At 37.4% G+C, this 24959-nt stretch overlaps 4 protein-coding genes across 4 annotated transcripts; 1 reads left to right on the top strand and 3 right to left on the bottom strand.

The window, feature by feature from the left end:
* Window positions 1-7190: 7190 nt before the first annotated feature.
* On the bottom strand, window positions 7191-11684 carry LOC122772939 (diablo homolog, mitochondrial-like). The gene is made up of 6 exons (XM_044031251.1): window positions 11605-11684; window positions 10728-10860; window positions 10192-10314; window positions 9858-9968; window positions 9605-9701; window positions 7191-9259 (listed from the first exon to the last, which is right to left on the bottom strand). Exons 1-6 carry the CDS (start codon window positions 11646-11648, stop codon window positions 9051-9053), a joined length of 717 nt encoding a protein of 238 aa, XP_043887186.1. The 5' UTR covers window positions 11649-11684; the 3' UTR covers window positions 7191-9050.
* Window positions 11685-12232: 548 nt separating this feature from the next.
* Window positions 12233-21285, bottom strand: rab30 (RAB30, member RAS oncogene family). The gene is made up of 5 exons (XM_044032817.1): window positions 21126-21285; window positions 18684-18782; window positions 18504-18587; window positions 16842-17025; window positions 12233-14567 (listed from the first exon to the last, which is right to left on the bottom strand). Exons 2-5 carry the CDS (start codon window positions 18774-18776, stop codon window positions 14317-14319), a joined length of 612 nt encoding a protein of 203 aa, XP_043888752.1. The 5' UTR covers window positions 18777-18782; window positions 21126-21285; the 3' UTR covers window positions 12233-14316.
* Window positions 21286-21972: 687 nt separating this feature from the next.
* ndufc2 (NADH:ubiquinone oxidoreductase subunit C2) lies at window positions 21973-23642 on the top strand. Its single transcript, XM_044032712.1, has 3 exons — window positions 21973-22234; window positions 22612-22755; window positions 23454-23642. The coding sequence occupies exons 1-3, from the start codon at window positions 22096-22098 to the stop codon at window positions 23501-23503; spliced, it is 333 nt and encodes a 110-aa protein (XP_043888647.1). The 5' UTR covers window positions 21973-22095; the 3' UTR covers window positions 23504-23642.
* On the bottom strand, window positions 23623-24921 carry LOC122773791 (thyroid hormone responsive). Its single transcript, XM_044032711.1, has one exon. It carries the CDS (start codon window positions 24323-24325, stop codon window positions 23906-23908), a length of 420 nt encoding a protein of 139 aa, XP_043888646.1. The 5' UTR covers window positions 24326-24921; the 3' UTR covers window positions 23623-23905.
* Between the last annotated feature and the right edge of the window lie 38 nt (window positions 24922-24959).

The following is a 24959-nucleotide window of genomic DNA, read 5'->3' as shown; positions in this document are numbered from 1 at the left end:
GCCCCCTGGTGGCTTGGGGGTCCCTATGCATTCATATAGTCTGCATTTAGCAAGACACAGCTGTGCTTCAAACCAGAAAGGACTATTTAACAGTGAAATAAATATTCTTAAGTTATTGTTGCCAATTTTTGCTCAGTGGGCTTTTTGTTAAGTGGCTAAAATCTTGTTTCCCATTCTTTTCAGTGAAAAAAATTTAGCTGGGTCATTTTGTGGTTTTCGTGACTCTTTGCAATTGTTTGTTTCATTCTTTTTCTCTCTCTTTATAATACATTTATGTCACTTTGTGGTTGTTTCCCTGTTGTTATTTGGCATCTCATTTTAAGTAATTTGTAACAATTTGTGTTTGTTTTGCAGCTCTTTGTGGTTGTTGTGTCTGGTCACAGTTGTTTTGTGGCAGTTTCTTGTCACTTCGAGAGTTGACGTAGCTGTTTAGTGTCACTAAATGTGGTCATTTGTGTCTTATTGTTGCCATTATTACTTTCTCTATTATCATTTGTTTTATTTCAGTGGCTGTGTCTTTTGTCCTTTTCTGGTAGAAAGTAACAAATTGTTTTCAATTAATCTGTCAATCATTTTCTCGATTAATCAAGTATACGTTTGGTCCATAAAAGGTCAGGTGTCTTGTTTTGTCCACAAACCACAATTTTTCAGTTTTAATGATTTCATTGTCAAATAGAGCAATGCAAGTAGAACATATTCACATTTAAGAAGCAGGAAAATCTAAATACTATACTTCCTCATCCATGAGGTATTTTAAAAGCATTGACTTTTGCCGTAGGAAGAGATCAAGGTTGGATTACCAGCTGGGTAAAACGAGCAGCTGCCCTGAGGCCGCAATAATCTCTGGGGACCATAACGCTCCCGGTTCGCCACGTGGCAATTAGTTTTGTAGAAACCTGATTAATTGAACATTTGTTTGGAAATCCAGTTTCAAAACACCAAAGTGCAAGATAAACTGAAATGATTAGGGCTTTGAACTGACACCTACATTGTTATTTTAATCGTGATTCCAGGTCGTTCTTGTACACGCGTCTTAAATCCTGCTTCATATACTATTGTCATATGGGTTCAAGTTACCACAAAATGATTTGGAGAAATTGGGTGAGTAATGAGGGCCCTGGAGGATTAATCTGACCCTGGATAATGCTGAATATACGTAGATTACAGACTAACTGTTTAACAACACATAAGTGGATAACTGTTTAACTATTACAGTGGGGGTTGTCACAGTGAAGTTTTTGTTTGTGTGGACCTTCCTCCACAGCAATTATTTAGACGTGAAATAAAAACAAATCAAATTAGAGTCAATATATGTAAAATATGCACAAATACGACCAATTTGCTGCCAAATTTTCCATAACACGGAGACACAGATATTCACTGAAACCCAGTGTTACGCTGTTCTGCTCGGTTAAAGCTCAGGACCTATGAAATAGAGCAGAGCCCTATTAACATCACTTTTGTATAATCAAGTCAAAATGGTTGCTGTGCAGAGAAACTGTTTTCATTCCAAGACATGCCCGTAAACAGTAAACTGGCACTATTTAACACCAAGCTGCTACTGCTGAATCTAGTAATGGACTTTCAAACAGTAACAGTACTATTTTTTCAATGATGTGACAGAACAGGTCAATTTTATGTTTTCTTGCTGGAGGGAACATGAGTTAACTCTTCGAATGGTACACCACCATCCGAATCACAATCTTGTTTTCACATTTTCAGAAGAGTTTTTGGATTTTAAAACTCAAATTAAGCTGATAAAAAAGGTAATTTTTTTTGTCCTGTTGTGTTTTGCAAAAATGTGGCAAATTTCTGTTACCACTTTTGAGAGCAGAAACCCTAATACATATTTATTCTATACAAACAACTACTAAAATGAAATTCCCCCAAACTTCCCTACATTATTTTGACAGGAAGTAACCACTTAGCAACACAAGCACACACAGTGATAATGTTACAGTGGCTAATATTTTGCATATTTTACTTTAGTCTCTTTTTAAATAAATAGTTTCGATTATTAGATAGATTAAAAAACTGATATTGAGTGCTGGGCCAAAGTTTTAAAAAGTAAGGAGCACTACAAACATGAAAGCTAACAGCTATGCTAACTGGCTAAGAATTGACTAACATTGTACTAGAAATGGTGCATCTTGGCAAAAATAATGCAGAGAAAGAAGAAATCAGTGTGTTTACCTGGGTCTTAAGTTCCTACTAACACTGAATGTGCCAATTATACACATTACTGTGGTTAAATGGGTTTAAAAAGGTATTTTAACTAGTGGGAACGAAGTATTTCTTTAAACATTCAGTCAAAAAATATGGACAATTCATTCAGTCCACCAGTGTGTGAAGTGGGAAAAATCCATGACATGTGTGTATGAATGTATTACTAAATCATTAAACACTAAATTATTACATGTTTCAGTAAATCAAAGATAACAAAAGACAGTCTGTCAGTGATATTCACAACACCCATTAAGTTAAATATGTAGTCCAACTTACAACTGGGCTTATGTTTCACATTTTGTATAGATTACGCTTAAGATTTCAGTCTGAAAACAATTGCAGCCTGGAAAATGAATTTTGTTTCTGGGCCATAATCATGAATTGGACAGATAACCTAAACAGAATATGCAAATAGATAGATAGATACTCATAATAGTAAAATGGAGAAGCTGTGTACAGGATAGTACTGACCCCCCTCAAGCCCAGCTGTATACTGTACACTTTAAAGGTCACAACTGCATTCACACTGTCTTTCAAAATTTGAACCAACAAGACTCTCACTCTCACTCAACAGTCTGTGTAGAAAAGACTAACTTTGCCATTTTGACATGAAATAAATACAAATTAGATGAGGTAGCGGGTTTTTAAGAGTAGAAACTGGAATATTTAGTGATAAGTTGTCATATTATCTGTGTAGATTCACATTTATCCACTTCAATCAGTGAGTGGACTTGCAGATTTCCTGAAGAAGTTTCACCTCTCTTTCAAGAGGCTTCTCCTTCAGTTCTCACAGACTTTAGTGTATTATTGTTGGAGGCTGCTGAGGCACATGTGCAGTAGAAAATGTGTAACCAAAGTCATGAAGCTCCTCTAAAACTCCAGGGAGGAGAAGAGGAAGTGAATGTGAAAGTTAATATAAAGCCCAGGAGATTGTCTGCTGAAGGACAAAACAGTCACACGCAGCTAAACCACTTGGCTGATTTCTGTCTGAAAAAAAAAGAGAAACTGCATTTCCGTGCAGCTTCGACTGAAACTGCTCTGCCCTGAAACAAAGTGGTAATGAAATACCGCCTCGCATTGTTCTCCTCTTTGGGATAATTACAGCTTTTACACATTCTGTAATCCGACGTCGTGTGCAGCGGCACGGTGTTATTATCGTGCACTGTAGCTTGAAGTGATAAACTTGCTCCCTCAGCACTTTCAGGGGAACATCATATTTATTCACGAGAGATAAGCAGAAATGCTGGTTTCAATGTGGCTCCCTCATGTCGAGCTTCACTCCGCAGTGAGTGGCATCACCGCGGCCTGCTTTAACTCTGCGGGGAACCACCAGCGCTCTCTCCCAGTGCTACACGCTCAGCTTCAGTGTGATTAAGGCATGACCCATGATGTGTCACGACACCATACCCCCTGCTTTTATACCCTCTGGTGGTTTATTTATATCCTCATAGAGCAATAAATCCCCAGGTGAAAGTGCTGCCCTTTTCACCGATCAATCTCCCCCGCAGGGTCAGTGCTACGAGGAGAGACTCGTGTCTTTATGAGATGATAAATCACGTCTAATTTTCCTCTTTTCCTCCACAAAACAATTAAAAGGCACAGTGTGTAATTTTATCCACTAGGGGTCTCTCAATCAAAACCAAGTGGCAACTGGTATTTTGCGATTTGGCTGACGCCATGTCAACTGTTGTGAATGGGTAGTGTTCAAAATGTGGTAAATCAAAGAACATTGAAATTGCAGCTCTTGCGAGCGTGGTTTTCAAATTGCGATTTCAATATGAACACTTTTCATTGTTCAGCTCAATTTAAAGCTGTACTGTGTAACTTCTATATTAGCAAATGTCCGTTACAGTCAAACCATAATCAAATGACTCCTGTTTTAAAACCTCAAGATTCGAGATTTGCTTCACGCCGCGTTTAAGTTTCACAAATGGATGTTCAGAGGCGTCTATAGAGCTCTGGTCAGCTGACGTCACACAACCAAGGTAACGCCCCCCTCTGGCAGGAAATGGCGCTATTCATCTCTATAGACGTGACGACTCTATAGGCGAGACAACACATGAACAAGGCAAAATGTCAGATTACCTGTCTCTTTAAAGGCTGTTTTCATCATAAACGTGAAGATGGTCGATAGATGTTGTGCTAAAGCAGAATAACGAAAGAACACTTAACCGGATCCCGACAGATCCAGATCCAGAGTGACGGACGGGAACCCTCAAGGATTTCTTGGTAAATCATGGACCCAGACTAGATTTACCTAGTCTGCACAGCAATGTTAACAAACCAGTTATTTACATTATACCGCCCTTTGCCAATGCTAATATTATGCTATGTTCTGCTAATGCGACACTATTTTACCCAGTAGACTCCAGAGGTGAATGTTTGTCACAAAGCCAGATTTGTATCCCTCCAGGCTCTTGTAAGCGTTCAGTGACTCTCTGGAGTAAGATGAAGGGAAGTTATTAATCAGGAAGTTGAAGATGTCAGGACACTGCATGTCTGGAATAATGTCCTCTCCGGCTGTTTCTAAACTCATAACAAGCACACCGGGGGCATTATAAGGATCAGATGTACTCTGTCTGTCAAGTTCTGCAGGTTGAATCCAGCACTCGTTTCCGTTCATTGCTGCAGCATCTTACACTGCCAACATGGCTGTTCGTAAAAACAGAGTCACCCGACGTCTGGAGCTTTTGATTGACAGAGGCCATTTCCATATTAGATCTTAGATTTGAACCAAGACAAACCAGCCCAATCTGAACCCGTGCACAATCTGTCAGAGTCTGGCCCGATTCACTGTAATTATGAGCCTGAGCCTGATTTAATTTGATTTTTTGCAAGTGGGCCGTTATAGGTTAGGTTTCGCGTATGGACGGTGGGGACATGCCAGTGAGCGAGCGGATTTTACGAGCATCAATGAACGCATCACAGCCAAGCAGAAAGGTCGCAGAGGAGACAAGACAGATCGTGCTGGTGATGTGCTGCTGTGACAACACAGCGGTGACTTTTTAGGGCTAGTGATAATAAAAATAAACAGACTAAACAACAACAAAACAAAATCAACAAAGATTACGTACTGCAGCTTTAATTCACTAATAATCTGACGTGTTTGGTTGAAATCGTTTATGTGTTAACTGCTGCTCGAAGCCCCTCAGTAGCACTAAATAGTTTATGAGCATTTATGGCCCCGTGACCTTTGTAATTGTGGCACCTCATTTAGGTTTTTTTAAACACTGACTGCTGTCTGAATAAGCACAACTAATACATTCCCTTTCTTCCTTGCAGGCAGAAAAGTCTGCAGTGACCACCACCACCACCCCCATCTCCTCCTCCTGTGACCAGTGGGTGTGCATCGTCCACTCACACTGTCTGGCACATTTGGTTTTACAGTCTGTGAAAACAGCCTTTGTTCAACACAACATTCCTCACCAGTCACATTGGTGAGCTGGTCCTCACACACCTCAGGACCTCCCTCCCTCCTCCACAGCCACACACTCCTGTTCTGATCCACTGCCAAAGCTTGACCATCTACAGAGGGAAGAGGTCACCTCACTGCTGATGCTCGCAGCTCCACGTACTGTACACTAGGTCTTCCCCCGTAATGAGCTCCCTCTGAAATGACCCTCTGCGGTACACGCCAACCTTTAGTTTGAGGACAATTATTATAAGAGAGTGTGTGTGTGTGTATATACCTGTTACAGAGCATATTTACATGAGACTTGGACACTGACTATTACATCTAGCAGCAAAACACAAAGGTTATATGAATATTTGAACAGTGCAATTACACTAATTTATCCCCAGTGTTTAATATCCCGCTCGTAGAGTAAATGTGATGGAACTAAATTAAGCGTTTGAAGCTCAAAATGATAATGCATAATTACAGTATATACAGTATATGTATTGGTTTAAATGGGGGATGTAGGTGTACAGTTAAAATTACAGTTACAGTTAAAATTTGAATGTGTCAGGGGATGTAGAACATTTTCATCAGGGGGGCCCACATAAACGCCATAGACATAAAAGAAAACAGTTTAAGTTTTATCCTTTGCAATTAAAAAGGTGATCTAACGCAACGCAGTGAAGTGAATGTAAACATGTATGCTATAGTTGTTTTAGAGCGCCATCTGCTGGTAATGAAAGATTGTGTCACTGGATTCCTTTTTAGTCCCCGTTCCAAAAGTTTTAAGTTTGATCCGCTGCATATCAACTTTGTTAGTAATATATAACGCACTTTAGGGTGTGTCTTTCCACAAATGTGTCGCCAAATTGTGTCATTTTCTGTTTAAAAACAAGTTAAAAAACTGAAATTCTTTAAATTTTAATTATCTGACGTTTATTGCAAAAATCACATTTTATGTGCAATACATTTGAAAATGTATTACTGCAATGATACTGATATTTATTCCCAGTACGAACAGTTGGCTTACTAAGTAAAGATATTTAACTAAGTGTTTTAATATTAAATCATGTGTTTTCATGAGTTCTACCATATTTAAGAAAATAATTCTACATCTAGTATGTCGGAAAGAAAACTTTCAAGTTTTTCATTTTAAAAAACAAATTACTTTTTCCCACTGTTGACCAGAAACAGGTTGGCTTGTTGTTTTCTCTGTGACAGTGTAGAAAGAGACAACGCCGTCGATGAAGTGATGACAGTGGAGAAGGTAAGAGACGACCTAAAAGCTCCACAGGTGAAAGTCACGACACGGGTAATTTACTCTGAAGGCAGAGCCGACGAGTGAAACAAATAACAAGTGAAGAAGAAGAAGAAAACACTCCCTTTATAGGAAAAATAAAACGTTCTCAGGAGGAACAGGTGAGTGAGAATTTAAAGAGGGGAATTTAAATGCGCACATTTGTTACTGTGGCTCCAACAACAATGTTGAGATGAACATAAAAGTAAATCCTCTTCAAATACTCGGCAAAAACAATTCACATGTAACAGTAACACAGCAACACAATACTGAAATAAACCCATGAGCCATTTATTCATAACATACTAAAATATTCATAAATAAATACATTTTTTTTCTTTTTCTGCCTCAAGTGGAAATCAATAATAAACAGTTTTGAGTTGTTGTTTTTTTAAAGCTGTGTCTTGTCTTTATTACAATGAATCCTGAGAATATGACAATAACAATCTGACGCAGAAGAGCAAAGAGGAAAAGAACGAGCATCTATGAATGACATAGTTTATAATCATTAAACAAAGAAGTCGTTAATGACCAAATGTGGAAATGCTTGTTCCCATTGTATGTGATTCCCTATTACAATTAAATTTTGTGACGGTAAAGTGACACAAAAAAATTAATTTTAACACCAGTTTCAATGAAGATACAAATATACCCTGGAACAGTATTACATTTAAGTATAACACTTAAACACTTATTATCCTATTAAAGTAATAAAATACAAGTGAAAAAGTTAAATCTATCACTATTCCAGAGTGTATTCAAATAATTCAATGTTGAATACAATTTGCAATTAAATTTAACTTTTACACTATTCCAGAGTGTATTCAACTATTAAAGTGTCTTTTAATACTATTGCAGTATTGCAGAGTATTTTAAGCCCTTTAAAGTGTTAAATACGACTTTAAGAGTTTTCAACTATATAAGTGCTTAAATACAAGGGTGATTAGTTTGTCCATTGTGGGCTACTGTAAAAACACAGTGGCTCAAAATGACCATCTCTTGAGAACTGACCGAGCTCCTAATATAAATATGAAAGGCTCATTCTACACTACTCTTCACCTACAGTTAATGTTACATTTTGGACCTTAAAGTGTCAAAATACAATCAATGTAACTGTATTTCAGGGCATATTTTCAACTATTTAAACATATTAAAACTAATTCTTCTCACTTTAGGGGGCACCACAGCAACTCATCTGCCTCCATCTTGTCCTCTCCCTTGTGTCCTATAGTGACTGTCCTCATGTCCTTCTTCACAACATCACCTTCTTTTCCTCCTGCCTCGGGCAGCTCCATCTTCAACATCCTTTGTCCAATATATTCAGGGTTCCCACACCTTAGTAGACATCAAATTCAAGGACTTTCCAGGACTAATTCCCTCAAATTCAAGGTCCAGATAACAAGGTTCAAATTCAAGGTTGACAGGCTTAATAAGATGGGAGGGCAACTTGTAAGAGCTTGTCTTCGCCCATGATGGTGTCTACTTTTATTGATTTGCAGCACACTCTGCTTCCAGACAAGTGATTGTCCTTGGGATCTTGGTCAAAGTCAGTCTTTGTAAATTTTCTTTGGTGAGACAGAGCTCTTGGAATTTTCATTCTTCATTTTCATTTTCAGGCATCACGTGAAATTTGCTTGTTGTTCTGCACCGAATCCGATGTTGACAGCAGAGAGAGAGAGAGATAGTGTCCCCAACACCGCTAGTAATTATGACCCCACGTTTGTTCTGCGTAGGCCTAAAGCAATGCAACGCATGAAACAGTAGGTGGCGTCGTAAAAAAAGGGAGAAATTTACATAAATATCAACTTCCAGGCACTTTCAATTACACATTTAGGACGAAATTCACAAACTTTCAAGGATTTCAAGGACCTGTGGGAACCCTGAATATAATCTTTATCCTTCCTCTGCATGTGACCAAACCATTTCAAACTATATTAAGGCTACTAAAAGTGTTAAATTTAATTTTATTGCAAAGTGTATTTTGGCCTAATTGAAACTGGTGTTTTATCGACTCTTCTAGTTTGACTTGAACACTCCACATTGTACTGTGACTGAGACACAGTGACTGACAAGAGACAAAAAGGGCCACACAGTGAAAGAAGACAGTGTTTGCTGTTGTCTGATAAGCTCTTAGTCTTCTCTCAGATAAGCTTCAGGCACTTCTTCCTCGTCATCATTACTCTGTAAAGAAGCGGCATGCCGCGCCATCATTTCAACCTCCATCACTTTACTCTCAGCTAACTTCTTATCTGCGTCCGCCGACAGTTTCTGCACGTCCTCCACCTGCGACTGAGCCAAATGAACGTTCGTCCTCACGGTGACGGACGCATGCTCGGCTCCTGGAAACACAGACGCAGAAAAACAAAGTTGAGATGTCGTAACACCGCCGCCGCCTCAGGTTCACAGGTTTTGCCGCGGTCGTTAGGAAAGCGCTGCTGTCCGTCGTCTCCATTTAGCTCCGCACAAAGACGTGTCGAGCGACGGCAAATGACCCAAAGTGTAAAACAGACAAACGCTGAAAAGAAAGCGGGCACGGACCTCGGCGTAAAGAAGATTTAAGAGGATGAGTCACGGCCTCGCACTTGTTGTGGTTTAAAAGAGTCCTGAGAAAACCCGCGACCATAACATCTGCACCAATCAGTTACACATCTCTCTGGCTACACTCGTGTCACCTTCTTACACACCTGATGTGTACGCCGCCTCAGCTGCCGTTTCACACAGCTTCACCGCAGTGACCCACGTCGACTCCAAACGCCGGCATTCATCTTGTCTCTCATTAACCTGTCGGGACAGAGAGAATTATGAAACCTGAGACGGACTCAAAACACAACTCTACACCACTCTGTGTGGTTTTTCAGAGTCCTGATGGTCTCCTTTAATATTTACTACGTGAATGTCTATAGATTAACAGGAATTATTAACAGTGGATTAACTGACCTGTGCTCGCTGGCTAATGATAACCTGCCAGATTGAGTCCTCCTCTGCCGGACTCAGTTTTCCCAGCGCATCCAGATATCGGCTTTGAAGAGCGACGAGCGTGTGCACAGCCTGTTGGCAAACAACAAACTGTTACATCCATACACTGTTTACATTTAAAAAACAGAAGGGTTACCCTAACCCGAAAAAAAAATGAAAAAACTGGCATTAGAGGTCAACCTCTAGACCCGACCAACTAACGTAAACCATATCATAACACTGTTCAAACAAGCTTGTACAGAAGAATCAATATTTTTCACACTGGAGAACAACCACAGGATGTGAAGAGTCTTACTTTAGAATATTCGGTGATGGCGTCTATGAGAGCCAAAGTGGTTTGTGAGAGGAAAGTGCTTGAGCTGTCTGTGACCAGAGAGGCTGCTCGTTTGATCAGAGCATCATGAGAGAGGTTTTCAACCTGCAATAAAGACATGGAGAAGAGTAGAAACGAGAGAGTTAGGAAAGAGCAACACCATGTGATTACTTCAATAAAATCATAAACACACTGTCAAAATAACATCTTATGTACCATAAAGTGTATGTGTCACTGTTTTATAACACAAAACTGGACTTAAAATTATCCTGACTTTTCAGCGTCTTAAATGTGAATATTTTCTGCTTTCTTTGCTCAATATAAAAAAATAAATCATTAGTCATTTTCTGACATTACACGGACCAAACAAGTATTTGATCAATCAAGAAAATAATCAACAGATTCATCGATTATGAAAATAATCATTAATTGCAGCCCTAAATGTTACATTTTGCTGTAAATAACTTTTCATTTGTTGTATGTTTGACATGTATCTGTGTGGTCAGTGTCAGACTCACCTGTTTGAATGGTATAGCACAGAGTGCAGCTCCCAGTGTTAAAGATGTTACACTTGCATAAAGAACATTTGTCCATTTTCCCAGTTTGTGAACAGCAGGATTTTTACAGGTGAACAGGACACGAGCAGAACTCCTGAATAAAACAAATCAACAGCTTCAATTTAAACCATTCATGTCCTGTAGAATCCAGTTATCTTACATTTAACTCCTGAGTAAAATGTAAGTAAAGTTAATAATAAATTGAAATGGTGGGGGGAAAAACATACTTATTGTGATCAAGATGGCTTTAAGAAATATTGCACCTCCTGCGATTATAAAATTGCAGTAGGCAATGTTCAGCCCAAGTAAACACTGGCCATTTTAGTGACAAGCAGAACTTAATTCTCAACATGAGAAAACATTTCTTTACATTTACATTTATATAGCTCTTTTTTCACACAAAATAAGTCACTTCACCCTTCATGTGTTAATGGATGTCATTTTTTTTTATTACATTGTACCAAAAGTAGTGTTTACTTCTACTTTCCCTACATTCCCTAAACAGCCTTTTATTGGCATTTAACTGAGGAAATCACACTGTTAACAACATTAAAGTTGTGTTACAACAATCTTAAATATTTTCTTTGTATATTTATTTAACAGCGATGTAATTTACTCGTTATTGTTGAGTCATTCTTCTGTATATGACTTTATAAACTACAAAAACACAACCGTGTCAGCGACACAGCTACGTCGTTAGCGCTGTTAGCAAACAAAAACACTGTGCTTTTCTCACATTTAAAACAACAACAGAGTTTCATTTCATTAACACTGTTCTTTTAGCGTGTTTAGTGTTTTAAATTACGGTCATTATCTGTTTGAAATGTGACATTTTTACCTGAGGAGACGGAGGTAGGTTACTCCCCTCCCGAACACGGCCATGTTTGGTGCGCCACCATCAAACGTTCGACCCACTGAGCAAAGGTTCCGCGGCTGTGACGCTGAATGTAAACACGGGACTCTGGCGCCCTCTCCTGGTCTAACATTGCGTGTTTTATGTACTCTCCGCATTGACAAATTGACCTGTGCCTTAAAATACATTTAATTGATTAAAAAAGAGAGCAATTGTATGAACTCCTTCTTTATTGTTTTTCCAATCACTTCATGATTTCAGTTTCCTTAAAAAGTGCTGATTCAACAATTGAAGCCACTTTGAGTTGAGCATTATGGTGTAAATTAATTTAATTTAAGTTAATCTTTCATTTTTTAATTAACGAGCATAACATCTGTTGTAATTAATTTATTAAAACATCTCTTGGAAATTATTAATTTACCAACTAAACATGATACAGCTACGCCTGTACATTAATCACTACATTATGCATAAATTGACCTCTGTCATGATGTATATTGTGATTTGGGTCACAATAGTTTTTACACTGAGTTAAAATATCTAAAAGTGGGTCACAGAAAGGCTTATGTCAACATTTACAGTCTCACAAATAATAACAAAACCAATCCAAACATTTTGTGCAACTATTTAATGTTAATATACAGAGTAGTTTTAGAGATTATTTGGTACACAAAAAGGAAAAAAAGCACAACATCCCATTAGTGTTTTCCTTTGTATTTCTTATACTGTGTTGACAAGATGCAAGGAAACAACAGTCAATGCTGTTACATTTCAAGATAAAAAGGCAAAACAAAAACGCTCGCCGGTTGTACAAAGGGATTATTGAAAAAAACAAACAAACAAAAGTATAAAAGCAAAAGTGCCAAAATGTTCTCCAAGTCTGTACAACTAAAGACAACAAAAATGCTACAATAACAAATAATAAGTGTGCAGTATACGGCATTGTGCAATACAGTACATGACAGTTATGGCAAAAAATATATAAGTTAGACGCTACAAATTGGCAAAAACATGCAGGGCAATCAAATTTCACAATAAAAGAGTAAATACAACAAGCCGTACAAAAACTACTTGAACAAACGGTTAAAAAAAAACTAAGCAGAAATATTAACGTAAAAGGGTAAAAGTTTACAGCTGATGGTCAAAACTAATTTTTTTATCAAGTTATTAAACTGTTCAAAGATCCTCTTGCTTCATACTAAATCAGCTGACTAACTGTAATAGTACACAAAAATAATAACAGCTTCAGTGTAGTAGTGATTATAAGCATGTGTGTTTCAGTTAACGTTATTTGACATTAAAAGATATCTTAGCAGCAAGAAAAACAATCTACTGGGAACAAATATTTCACAGTCTGTAAATGCGAGGTGCAAAGAACTACACAAACAAAAATATCAGATTATGAAAAGGTTAATTAACATTTTATGCAATTCTCAGAGCAAAAAAAAACAACAACAACAGAGAAACTTGTTGGAAATGAATGATTAAGCACGGAAGCGTATTGTTGTAACACCAGCACAATAACAACAGAGCATCCGTGACCGTTTATCATTAGAACAACATAGGTTCTGCGTTTTTAACGTGATCGTTTATTGTTAGGACACTATATGGTTCACGTTTTTTTACATGACTGTTTATCGCGCTTTTACGTGACAATTTATAGCTAGAACAATATGCGTGTCACATTATTATGTGATAGTTTCCGACATCAAAGTTGGTCAAAGAGGCCTAATCTTAGGGACTTTGTCTGTAGATTACTCAGAAAGTACACAATAAATATAGTACTTGTGCCAGTAGTCTATCATGTACTTAGTCCAGCAGTATGTTTAATGAACTACATATTGAAGGAAGAGGTTTTTATCCCACATCAAATCTAGGGGAAAATACTTTTACATGTATTTGCGGTAACACCTTATTTTGAAAACCGGATGTAGTCATATGTGTACCCACCTACATATGTGTATATGTGTATGTATATGTATATGTATATACCTTAAGGTATATAATGTGCTCATGTTCAGATTTCATCGTATCTCATCTGGTATGAATTTCATAACTTGTCCTTAGAAGATATAGAAGATAGGTTCTTCTGTATGTTGTTTTACAATAAACTTATCACGTTATAACATGATACTGATCTGTTTTTGTTTAGCTGGTGTGGCAGAAATAAGCTTCTGTAATTAATTGTGCAACTGATCCCACAGAAAAAGCCTGAAAAGCTTTTTGTTTTTTGCAACTCGATCAGACTTACACGCATATGTGTATAAACATTAACCGAAAACCTCCAGTCATGGCAGCTTTGTTGAATCTGTAACAAAACACCTGGTTAAGCTTTTCACTCATATAATAATACTGCTGGTGGTGAAAACACTGATGCTGAATGAATGAAATGAAACTGCAAACAGGAATAAAATTCTGCTATTTCAGCATGAAGTGGACAAAATTGAGAGCCCTACTGAAGATTCCTGGACACGCCAGGCAGACAAACGTAACTTTATATCCTGTTGCACTGAGGATAATGTTCTCCGGAATGGCGGTGTCTTAAAATAGCGCCTGGAAAGCTGAACTAAAGCGGACTAACTCCCTTGTAACAGCTTTTTTAAAAAAGGTAATGGACTCGAAATGAAATAACTGAGAGGCTGGATGCCATCTTAGAGGGACAGAGGCATCGGGGGCTCTCCAGTCACGTGAGTCTCTCTAGTTGAGACTGCAGCAGCTCAAGTAATTGATGGTTTTACCCTCGCCGGGCATCGGGGCAGTGTCATTGTTGTCCAGCTTGTTCTGCTTGGCCTCTCGGATGAGCTCGCAGGCCAGGTCCAGGAACAGTTTCTCCACGTTGTCGGACTCTTTGGCCGAGGTCTCCAGATAGAGCATGCTCTGAGCCTCTGCGAAGTCTTCAGCCCTCTGTCGGAGAACCTCCCGCTTCTCTGCCAGATCTATTTTATTACCTGGAAGACATGGACAGAGACAGACGAGGGCTGAGCCTGGCTTTGGTCAACTGAGCTGAATCAACAAAACTTTAATCTTCAGTCAGAGGGAATAAGTATCAAGATGGTGGTTAAAAACTGAGCATTTATTTACATGTGATATTGCAATAAAGCTGAAAGCATTTGTATATGTTTAATTGTATTGTATTTTATATTTAGGGTATATAGGGCATATTTTTCACTACCTTTTATATTTTTTCACTAAGAAGGAATTCACTCAATGAGAAAAAAACATAACATAAAACTCCCAAAAAATAAATTTCTGCACCTAAATTTTGGATTTCATAAGGATCTTGAAACCCTGTCCAATTAATTCAAATGCTGAATGTTTTTTTTGTGCCGATTTCCCTAAACAGAACCTGGTCTGGACCAGGGTCATTCTGTATTTTAGACTCGCTAAACTGGCCTCTATTCTCGCTCGGTAGCACAGCTCCAAGGTGGCTTTGCAAATAAAGACACAGATGGTCTTTCTGAACAGTGGTGGGTGGAGAAAAAGAAGAAAAAGGAATGTGGTGGGCGTGTGTGATAGATGTGAGCGCGGACACTGCGAGAGATTTTTGATTCCTGATCAGAATTATTTCTGTTAAAAGAAAAATCCACCAAGAACACACTTTAAAATGTACATCATGAAAAAACCTACTCAGAAACTGCTGCTTAGAGACAGAATTAGACTTTATCTACCAAATAACATCATCACTGGATTAAAAATGTAGACTTTGAAGAGCTTTAAGATGTTTGTGGGTCAAATACCTGACAGAATTATTTGACTTCAGTTATTTTCCTGTTTGAAAAAAAACCTTCAGCGGTGAAATATGTGGAATCCGTTTCTCGATCTGACCTTTTGAGAAACGATGTACAGTAAAAGTCTGGACACAGTATGTTTTAACGGTTTCACTTACAACTCTGTCTGTTTTCATTTTGACTTTATTGCACCAAGACGGTGATGTCTTTGGCCTCGTTTGTCTGAGAGCAGCATAACTCAAAACTATCAAACTAAGTGTCAAAATGTATATTAGCACGGACTGGGATGAAATTGTGTTTTAGGGTGATGTAAAATATGACCCAAGGGAAAAAGAAATATTCAGTTTTGGTGGTGATGTGGATACAGATGCAGAGACAGGATTTTCTGAAAACAATTGTTAACCCTGTGAGACAGAATAGTTTTCAACATTTTCCTTAGTAACTCTTGATAAAAATGTATTTATTATTTGAAAAGAATCCTGTAATAAGTGTTTTACGACAAGTTCTCTGATGCTGCCACTTCAACCAAAAAATATACATTTTACTAATTTCCAGAGATAAATGTCAAAGTCACTTCCTTCAAAGAAAATAAAAGCCCTACGCTGCTCTTTACTGTGTTTCTGTCAAGTTTTTTGAGTAAAAGATCTGAAAAAAAATCTAACAAATAAAATAAAAACTGGTCAAATTTATTCTGACTCTTCTTCATTTGACCAAGGGGGAAAAAAATGGTTGAAAAAGCCCTTTAAATGTGAATATTTTCTAGTTGCTTGGCCCAAAACAATAAAAGAAAAGCATTAGAACTCAATCATTTTGGTTTGTGGACTAAACAAGACATTTGAAAACAACATCATTTGTGTTTTTTGGGAAACAGCCATCAGTAACTCTGATAAAAAATGTCTTTATTATTTGAAAAGAATCATGTAATGAGTATTTTACGGAAAGTTCTCTGATTATTCCCCTGTTTGAATGTGCATATTTTCTAGTTTGTTTGCCGCAAAATAATAAAAGGAAAGCATTAAAACACAATAACTTTGGTTTGTGGACCAAACAAGACATTTGAAACCAACATACTGTCATTTCTGTTTTTTTGGGAAACAGCCATTAACAATATTCAACATTTTATGGACCTAACAACTAATCAGATTACAGATGAAAAGAATCTACTGCAGCCATAAGAAGCTCATAGTCTGAAATCTTGATCTGCACTGACACTGTGGGAAACTGAGCGGCCTTGGCAGAGTTTTGCGCTCTTTAAAAGCGTTCCCTAGTTGTAAATTTAACTTTTTTTCCTCCTTGGGTTGAACAGTGATGAATATGTACTTGGATTTAAGTTGAACATTATGAAACTAATAAAAGAAAAGTTCAAAAAAATAGAAACTGTGGCTGATCCCAGTTCAGGAATTTATACCGACTCAAGAAAACCCCCCCAGGTCAAGTTCAAGTAAAATACATCACGTTATTTGGTTTCCAAAGAAGAAGGTTAAGTTCACTTACCGACTAATATAGTCACCACCTGGTTGTTGGCGTACTGCTCAATCTCCCTCAGCCACTCTGGAAGGCACCTGAAGGAATCCTCACAGGTTATGTCATACGTAAGAATGAGGGCGTTGGCACTGCGGTAATAACTCTGAGTAATGGAGCGAAATCTCTCCTGTCCAGCTGTGTCCCATATCTGCAGCTGGGAAACAGACATTTGAAGCAGAGTGAGCATCTGTCCATCCTAACTATGACAAATCATCAACGTATTTGGGGGGAAAAAAGGGAAAAAATCATATACCTGACAAAATCACTTCCAAACAAATTTGAATGGATCGCAAATGTTCCATATTGTATCCAGAGAAGCGTAATTCTAGTTTTTATAGCGATTATTGCAGCATTCCCAAACCACGTATTAAATGTTAGGGCTGAATGACTTTAAATAAATATCTAATTGTGATTATTTTGACAGGAATTGCAGTTGTGATATCAAGAAGGAATGGGAATGTTTTTTTACATCATCACTCTCATTTTTTAAATTATACCCGTGTGATATTTGTGCAGATCTATGAGAAACAAAGGTGTTCTCTTCAGTCTGTAGATAAAGATGTGTATGCATCAAGACAGTAATTAATCTAAAATGATAGTTTGGCTTTAACAAATATTGCGCCTTCCTGTTTTAGGTCCGTTAGGATTATCAAAATTATTCCTATTTACTAAATGCCATAATAATGAGAAGGATCATTTTAGACAATTTTATTATTATTACCTTCTTCAAAGTCAGAAGCTTCTTCAAAGTCAGAAGTTTACATACATTTCATTAGTATTTGGTACCATTGCCTTTAAACTGTATTACTTGGGTCAAACGTTTTGGATATCCTTCCACAACTTCTCACAATAGTTGGCAGGAATTTTGGCCCATTCCTCCTGACAGAACTGGTGTAACTATAGGCCGCCTTGCTCGCACATGTCTTTTCAGCTCTGCCCGTACATTTTCAATAGGATTGAGATCAGGGCTTTGTGATGGCCACTGATGAACGTGGCACCTTCAGGCATCTGGAAATTGCACCCAAGGATGAACCAGACTTGTGCAAGTCCACAATTCTCTTCCTGATATCTTGGCTGCTTTCTTTTGACTTTCCCATGATGTTACACAAAGAAGCAGTGTGTTTCAGGTGTGCCTTAAAATACATCCACAGGTGTGTCTCTAATTAACTCAAATGTTAGAAGCTTCCAAAGACATGACATCTTCATTTGGGCTTTCCCAAATTGTTTAAAGGCATAGTAATCTTAGTGTATGTAAACTTCTGACTTTGAAGAAAGTAATAAAAAATTGTCTTCTCTCATTATTCTGGCATTTAGCAAATAGAAATAATTTTGGTAATCCTAACGGACCTATAACAGGAAAAGTGATTGTCTGATTTCATGTCACAGTGAGAAAATAAGGCATATGTGTCTATTTATATAGTGTATGTAAACTTCTGGTTTCAACTGTATTATGTTAAAGATGTGGAATTGTCAGACGGTCATGAGGGGGAATAACTTTTGTGATTAATGCAGTTTGTCAAGTCAAGTCAAGTATAGCATGGATATTCATTCATCTCCAGGTTATATAGATTATTACAGATATGTGTAAACAGCTATATCTTAGGAAAAGTTTAATTAAAAAAGATCATATACCTTGACCTTCTCCCCTTTGATTTCCACAGTTTTAATCATGAAATCTACTCCGATAGTAGCCCCTTGTCCAGGTGGGAAAAGGCCCTGAAAACGAAAAAATTTTTATTTCACTGAACAATATTTGAAATATATTTTTTTTTAAATCTGCATGACCTCCTGTCAATAATGATGAACACAAACCTGAGTAAAGCGCCGCACGAGACACGTCTTCCCCACTCCAGCATTTCCTATCAGAACTATCTTGAACAGGTAGTCATAATCTTCCATGCTCATCCTAAACTGAGGGGCGAGGACGAGGATAAAACACAAAAAGGGGAGAGATGACTGAACGCACTCTGAATAAATTACAGGCCATTAAAAACTGTTCAGAACAAAGCGTACAGATCAACAGACATCAAAGTTTAAACATCCCCTTCATCTGTGTGTCACAACAACACTGAGAAATGTTTGAATGTGCAAAATAAAACTGTCCTCGTCTCTGATTATCAATTATTTACATTAATCAGACAAATTCTGATTAAATGCCATATTTGATGCTGATGCTGCATCACAAGGAAGATCTTGAAATTTTAAGAAACAACAACACAAGACATGTTTTTACATAACTTACATTTGTCTTACAACACGTGTAATCTTGCAAAAACACTGCTGGACTGAATCATCTACAAAAAAGCACAAAAATAGTGCTTTGTATTCTAATAAAATTATGGCATTTTATTTTGAAATCAACATAATATGTACTTGTGAAAATGAAATAACCAAAATTTTTAAACACACATTGTGTGGAACTGTTCCTCCTCCAGGATTACAAATAAATAAATATAATATATAATAACACTCTAATTTACATGATTCCTGTTTTGAATCATAATTGGTCAATTTAACATTGATTGGGCAAGATTGTCCAAGTCCTGGTCAAACTTAAATAATTTAACTGAATTTAATTTCTATATTGAGACTCTTTGATAAGGAATAAAACAATACACTTAATTGTCTTGGACCCAAGTGCTGCACAAGTAAATACCTCCCCAGTTAAAGTAAAACAAACACAAAACTGCACATAATCCATTTTGCACACAAAACATTCATAGATTGTACACAGTCGGTAAAATCACGCTTCACCAAAAACAGAACCTGAGCACACAACGAGAAAACACTGCTTTATTGTGAATAAATATTCTCTGTGACCTTAATATAAAGTATAAAACTACTGTATTTAATTTGACCATTTATTGAGGAGAAAATGTGATTATTTCATGTTTTTATTTAATAACAGGGTTTAATTGAGCTGCCCGGTGTTGCATTTCCTTCGTCTCTATTTTCTCATTTCGGTTGTTTTACACCGTAACATGTAAACACCGTGCAAATGCTGCCAAATTATAGTAAATCATGAAATTAAGAAGATTTATTTATGAAGTTATTATCTACTTTAAGCATGAAAAGCATGATTTTACTCTGAATGTGTGTCACAAGTATTACTCTCCCCTTTGAAGAAGAAATTAACAGCCCAAAACATGATTCAGCTAAAATGCTGTTACAGATTTTTATTTACATATTTCTATGGGACTTTACATTTTTATCTGTCTGCATCCAATCTAGTAATTTTGGAACAGTATCCACACTGATACCGATTATCATATCAGCTCATCTTTAATTGAAACTGAGTTTGTGGAAAAAACAAGACGTTTGAGAACACAATCATTTCCAGGTTTAGGAAACACTGATCAACATTTTACGGACCAAACAAGTACTTGTTTAACTGGGACAATAATTGACAGATTCATTGATTATAGGCTGCAACAATTATGCAATTAAGTAATTATTAATCAACTACTTTGATAATCAATTCATCGGTTTATGTGGGGTTTTTTGTTCAATAATTAAAACATGTTTTCTAATTTTTATTCTTCTTAAATGTGAAGATGTTCTGGTTTCTATGTTCCATATAACAAAACAATTATAAAAATATAAAACAAAAATAAATTTTGGTTTGAGGACAAAACAAAACATTTGAGAACACCATCAATTCCAGGTTTGGTAAACAACTATCAACATTTTTCAACGTAGCAAACAAGAACTCAATAATGCACATAAATAAACAGTTTCAGTCTTCTCTCTCTGTCTCTGCAGTACATTCTCTGCATCTGCTCCGTTATTTTACATTAAAAAAACTCAAGCCTGTATGTAAAATAAACACAGCATTTCTCTTGTAGAAGAGTAAACAGTAAAGTCAACAGTTGTTTACAGAACAGTATACATGTTTAAAGGTCAGTTAAAAGATACAGCTGCTCATTATTTGTCGCTGTGATTCTGCTGAATGTAAATGACAGTTTTCCCGGTGTCGCATTTCCTTCCTTCCTTCCCGTTTCCACTTGTTGTTTTTATTGTTAATGTAAAATGTAAACAATGCGCACAGTCTGACCAAACATTACGTGTTTCTTTGTTTGGTTTTGTTTAAAAGTAACATTGCCTTATACTGCTGTGGGTTGAGGGCCATTTAAGGCGAGGCTAAGCTAGCAACAACAGTAGCTACAGCAGCTAGCGTGAGACTGTGGAGCCATTTTGGCTCAATCTGCAGCACCTGAGAGGAATAAAAAAACACATAAAACTGTTCCCACTTACCACAAACACGGGGAGATCCCCGCTCTGATAACTACTTGGTTTGCATAGGTTTGTTCATCAAACTGGGGAAACCACAGATGGAAAGAAGAGCATAATTCCTGCGGCTGTGGAAGCAGCAGAGGCAGAAGCAGGAGCAGCCTCTGTGATGATGATGAGGAGGAGGAGGAGGTGGAAGAGGACTGCACTCTATGATGTCATCTGCTCACATTCAGAGTAACTCAGTAAATAATTACTAGAAAACAGAAAACAAAACTTACATTATAATGTGTAAACATCTACAATTATGGAAGAGGATTATGGCCACATGTGATTATTTTTTTTTTTACAACATTTAAAAAAATAAAAAAAATAGAATTCCAAGGAAAAAGTCAGAATTCTGAGGAAAAAAAATATTTTTTTAAGAAAGTGAAACAATATTAAAAAAAAGTAGGGGAAAAAAGTCAGAATTCTGACTAATGTAAGATAACTGAGAGAAAAAAAATCAGAATCTCAGATTTCCGAGATTAAAGTCATTTTGTCCGAACGTTCTGGGAACCAAAAGAGAACGTTCTATAAAGGTTCTATAGAGGATAAACCTACAGGGAACGTTCCCAGATAGTTCTGGGAACCAGACATTATTAGCTGGGGTGTCACTAGCTAGACGTACATAGTACTAAAGGTTGCTTCTCGTGTAAGTATTCCCTTCTAACACGTGGAGTATTTAATCTATAGTATTATTATTGTCATTATTATTTATGTTTCAGTAGGTTGTGACAAACTAATCTTTTATCCTGTTTTTACTTTATTTTTGGTTGCTAGGAAACAGTCTTGGCGGAACTGAGTTGTTTGAAATGTTTTAGCCCGGACGTGTTTTCACGATTGCACGTCGTGCCCTTGACTTCCTCCTCTGTGAGGTGATAGTAGCATCTGAGTCTGAACCGCAGGGACGAGGCAATTCTTAAAGTCTGATAGTGGGAACATTTTTCTCGCCATGGGATTTATTCCAGACGAGGCGAAGTCTCTTCCTCCCCCGGGGATCCTGAACAGGACCTCGCTGTGGTTGGGCGGTATTGGCTGGTGCACCGCGATGCTACACAATGCTATCAACCTCAGGCCGCCGCTAAAGTCAGGTTAGCATGTTTGCTAATTCGCTGTCAGACTCAAAGTTTTTAACACTTAATCCTGAAATTTTAAGTAATTGATATTTAGAATGTATGGAAACGGGAAAATAACCTGACACGACGCATTTAGAAAATAGTCCAACGTAGTTAAAGTGACAGGAAGGGCTGCATTGATTATTAACCGCTTACTAAATCGCTTACATCAGCTATTTTGATAATTGATTAATTTTGAATAATTAAATCAAGTTTTCTTGGTGTTTCATCTTCTTGAATGTGAATGTTTCCTGGCATAATCGCAGGATTACTCGTTAAATTACCAATAACAGATTAGTATTTGTCAAAGCATCGTCATGATGTGTGCTATTAATGTATTTTTTTCTGTTTAGGTGTCCATCGACAAGTCCTGCTGGCAACTATCGGCTGGTTCATCGGTTACCACGTAACAAAGCTGGAAAACTACAAATACGCCAATCATGACCGGGAGATGATCAAGTACATGAAATTTCACCCTGAGGAGTTTGTACCAAAGGGTAAGGTTTTATACATAAACATCTTAAGTCAAGTGCACTTTTCTTTCTCACAGTAATATGATTTATTTTATTGCACCTGGTGTGAACTTTCACTCTTGGTAGTTCCTGTGTTTGGTTTTTATTGATGTTCTTTTTGATATTGTTGTTATGTTGTTCATTTGAAACATTCCTTCACCTCAAATTCCCTCCATAACATCCATATACACTATGCCACTTTACATTAAGATACTTTACTATTATATTTTACTAGTTTTATAAGACTAGTAAGGCAATTCAGGTTTGCTTTGTAGCATATTCCATACATAGGGATGACTAGATGTGCTTAAAGATACATACAAAGGAAATCATTTAAATGGATATACATGACGATTTTATTTCACGACAGACAAAGTTATTCTGATTTTGGTTTATTAAATGAATTGATTGTTCAGGGAAGCTGGTACAGTTTTTGCTTAATTGTCTGCATATCAAATAATAGCCATTAAACATGTACTGAATTCAGACTGTAATGTATGTTAGGTAGGAGATAATTTCTCTTGTTTTTCATTTAATTTTAATAGTGCTATGCATTTAAAAAAATGCTTTGCTGTGTAGTTTGTGCCATAATTTCTGAAGCTTTATGTGCATTTAAGTAAATGAATTGTTTCTCTTTTGTTTACCCTTTTTTTTTTTACCCTGTTTGCCTCCTGCATCAACAGAAGTGAAGACCTTTGCAGAGATTAATGAGCCTTTCCATCCGATCCGTTAAGCTTTTGGCAGCTGGTGAGAAGGAAGAAAGAAGATTTGCAGGCTGCCATTTGTCTGCTGTGGTCTTTTTGTCATTATTGTGTGAAATATACCTATGTAAATAAAATAAACACCAAAAGATTGATCATTTCCTCACAAAATTTTATTTTTTATTGTTTGGATTGAATTTGAGCAGAGAACATTTCTGATGTGTGTAAAATTTAGCATTTGTCAGGAACAGGATCAGCTCTAGGGTGGAACTATCTAAAGATAGTTTCCAAGGCGTTATTGCTGTTAACAAACAAAGATAAACAAAGTATTAGTTCTGATAGTGCATGTTTATTCCACATTTGTTGGGGGCCACTGGATCCAACCAGTGTAGACATTTGATATATTCTTGTTCCTTCATGTCCACATGTGTTCTCTACTTTGTGACTCCAATGAGGTCCATATATTTCTCAGTCAGGCTCTGAGACTTCTTGGTGAGGCTGTTCATCACAGAAAATAGTCCCCTCAGGTGGAAGCAAAACAGAACTTGAGGGTCTGTGTCCAAAAGTGGCTCCAGGGTTTGGTGGAGCACCACGCTGTCCTCGATCTTGCGGTCGCCCAGATGCAGCAGGCCACTCTCCACTGTGTTTCTTATGTTTTTTAGCATCATGTAGTTTGTGTACAGGTCTTCACACGTCTCCTCTGCCTCTTCGCCGTCCCACACATCGTCAGAGGGCACGTCTCGCAGCAGGCTGGGCAGCAGAATGGTTTGCTCCATGTCACTCACCGCTGAGCTGTATCGCCTCACAGCCAGGAGAAGGCTGCTCTTGCTGAAATTGGCGTCGGCAAACTGCATGGTTTAAGTTGGATGGTTTCAGCTGTTCCTCTGCTGTGGTGGCAGGTGGTAGGAAGCGGATTGCAGTGCAGAGATGTGTAGCAGGTAGTGGTGAACTTATATGATAAGCACAGGTGGGTTGATCAACGTTGTTATGCAACCGCATCGTCCGATGCTTTTAGGAACAGGTTTGGGTGCTATTTGGAGTCAAACCGTTATCTCTATTTGATTTGCACAACCTTCGATTTCTCAGAGTTTCTATTGTTTTTGGCCATAAAAAGATCATTAACCACACGCACGTGGTTGAAGCTACAAGGTGAGCTGAGGCATGTCAAATTTTGATCCAAAGTAGAGGAAAAACTGGCCTTAAGCCAAGGTCAACTGTGTTTACATTTGTTGGTCATCTCATACAGTTAAACCTCAGATTCTTTGAATGTCTAAAGATAAAATGTCAAAGGCAGAACTTGGATGTTTGGTCACAAAAAAGAAAAGATCGAGCCGTTTTGGTTTTTTTTTTCACTCAAATAGAAATGCTGATGTCGATCATTCAATTTCCAGGTTTTCACTTCTAAATACCAAATTCATAGATTGAGTCAAAGAAGAAATCTCTTCATGAAGTACCCAAATGTTTAAATGCACTTTTGTAAGTCGCTTT

This window comes from Solea senegalensis, linkage group LG8 (assembly GCF_019176455.1).
Source record: "Solea senegalensis isolate Sse05_10M linkage group LG8, IFAPA_SoseM_1, whole genome shotgun sequence".
In the NCBI taxonomy this organism is placed as follows: domain Eukaryota; kingdom Metazoa; phylum Chordata; class Actinopteri; order Pleuronectiformes; family Soleidae; genus Solea; species Solea senegalensis.
The sequence above is the reverse complement of the archived record's forward strand: the minus strand, read 5'-3'. Positions and strand labels throughout refer to the sequence as shown.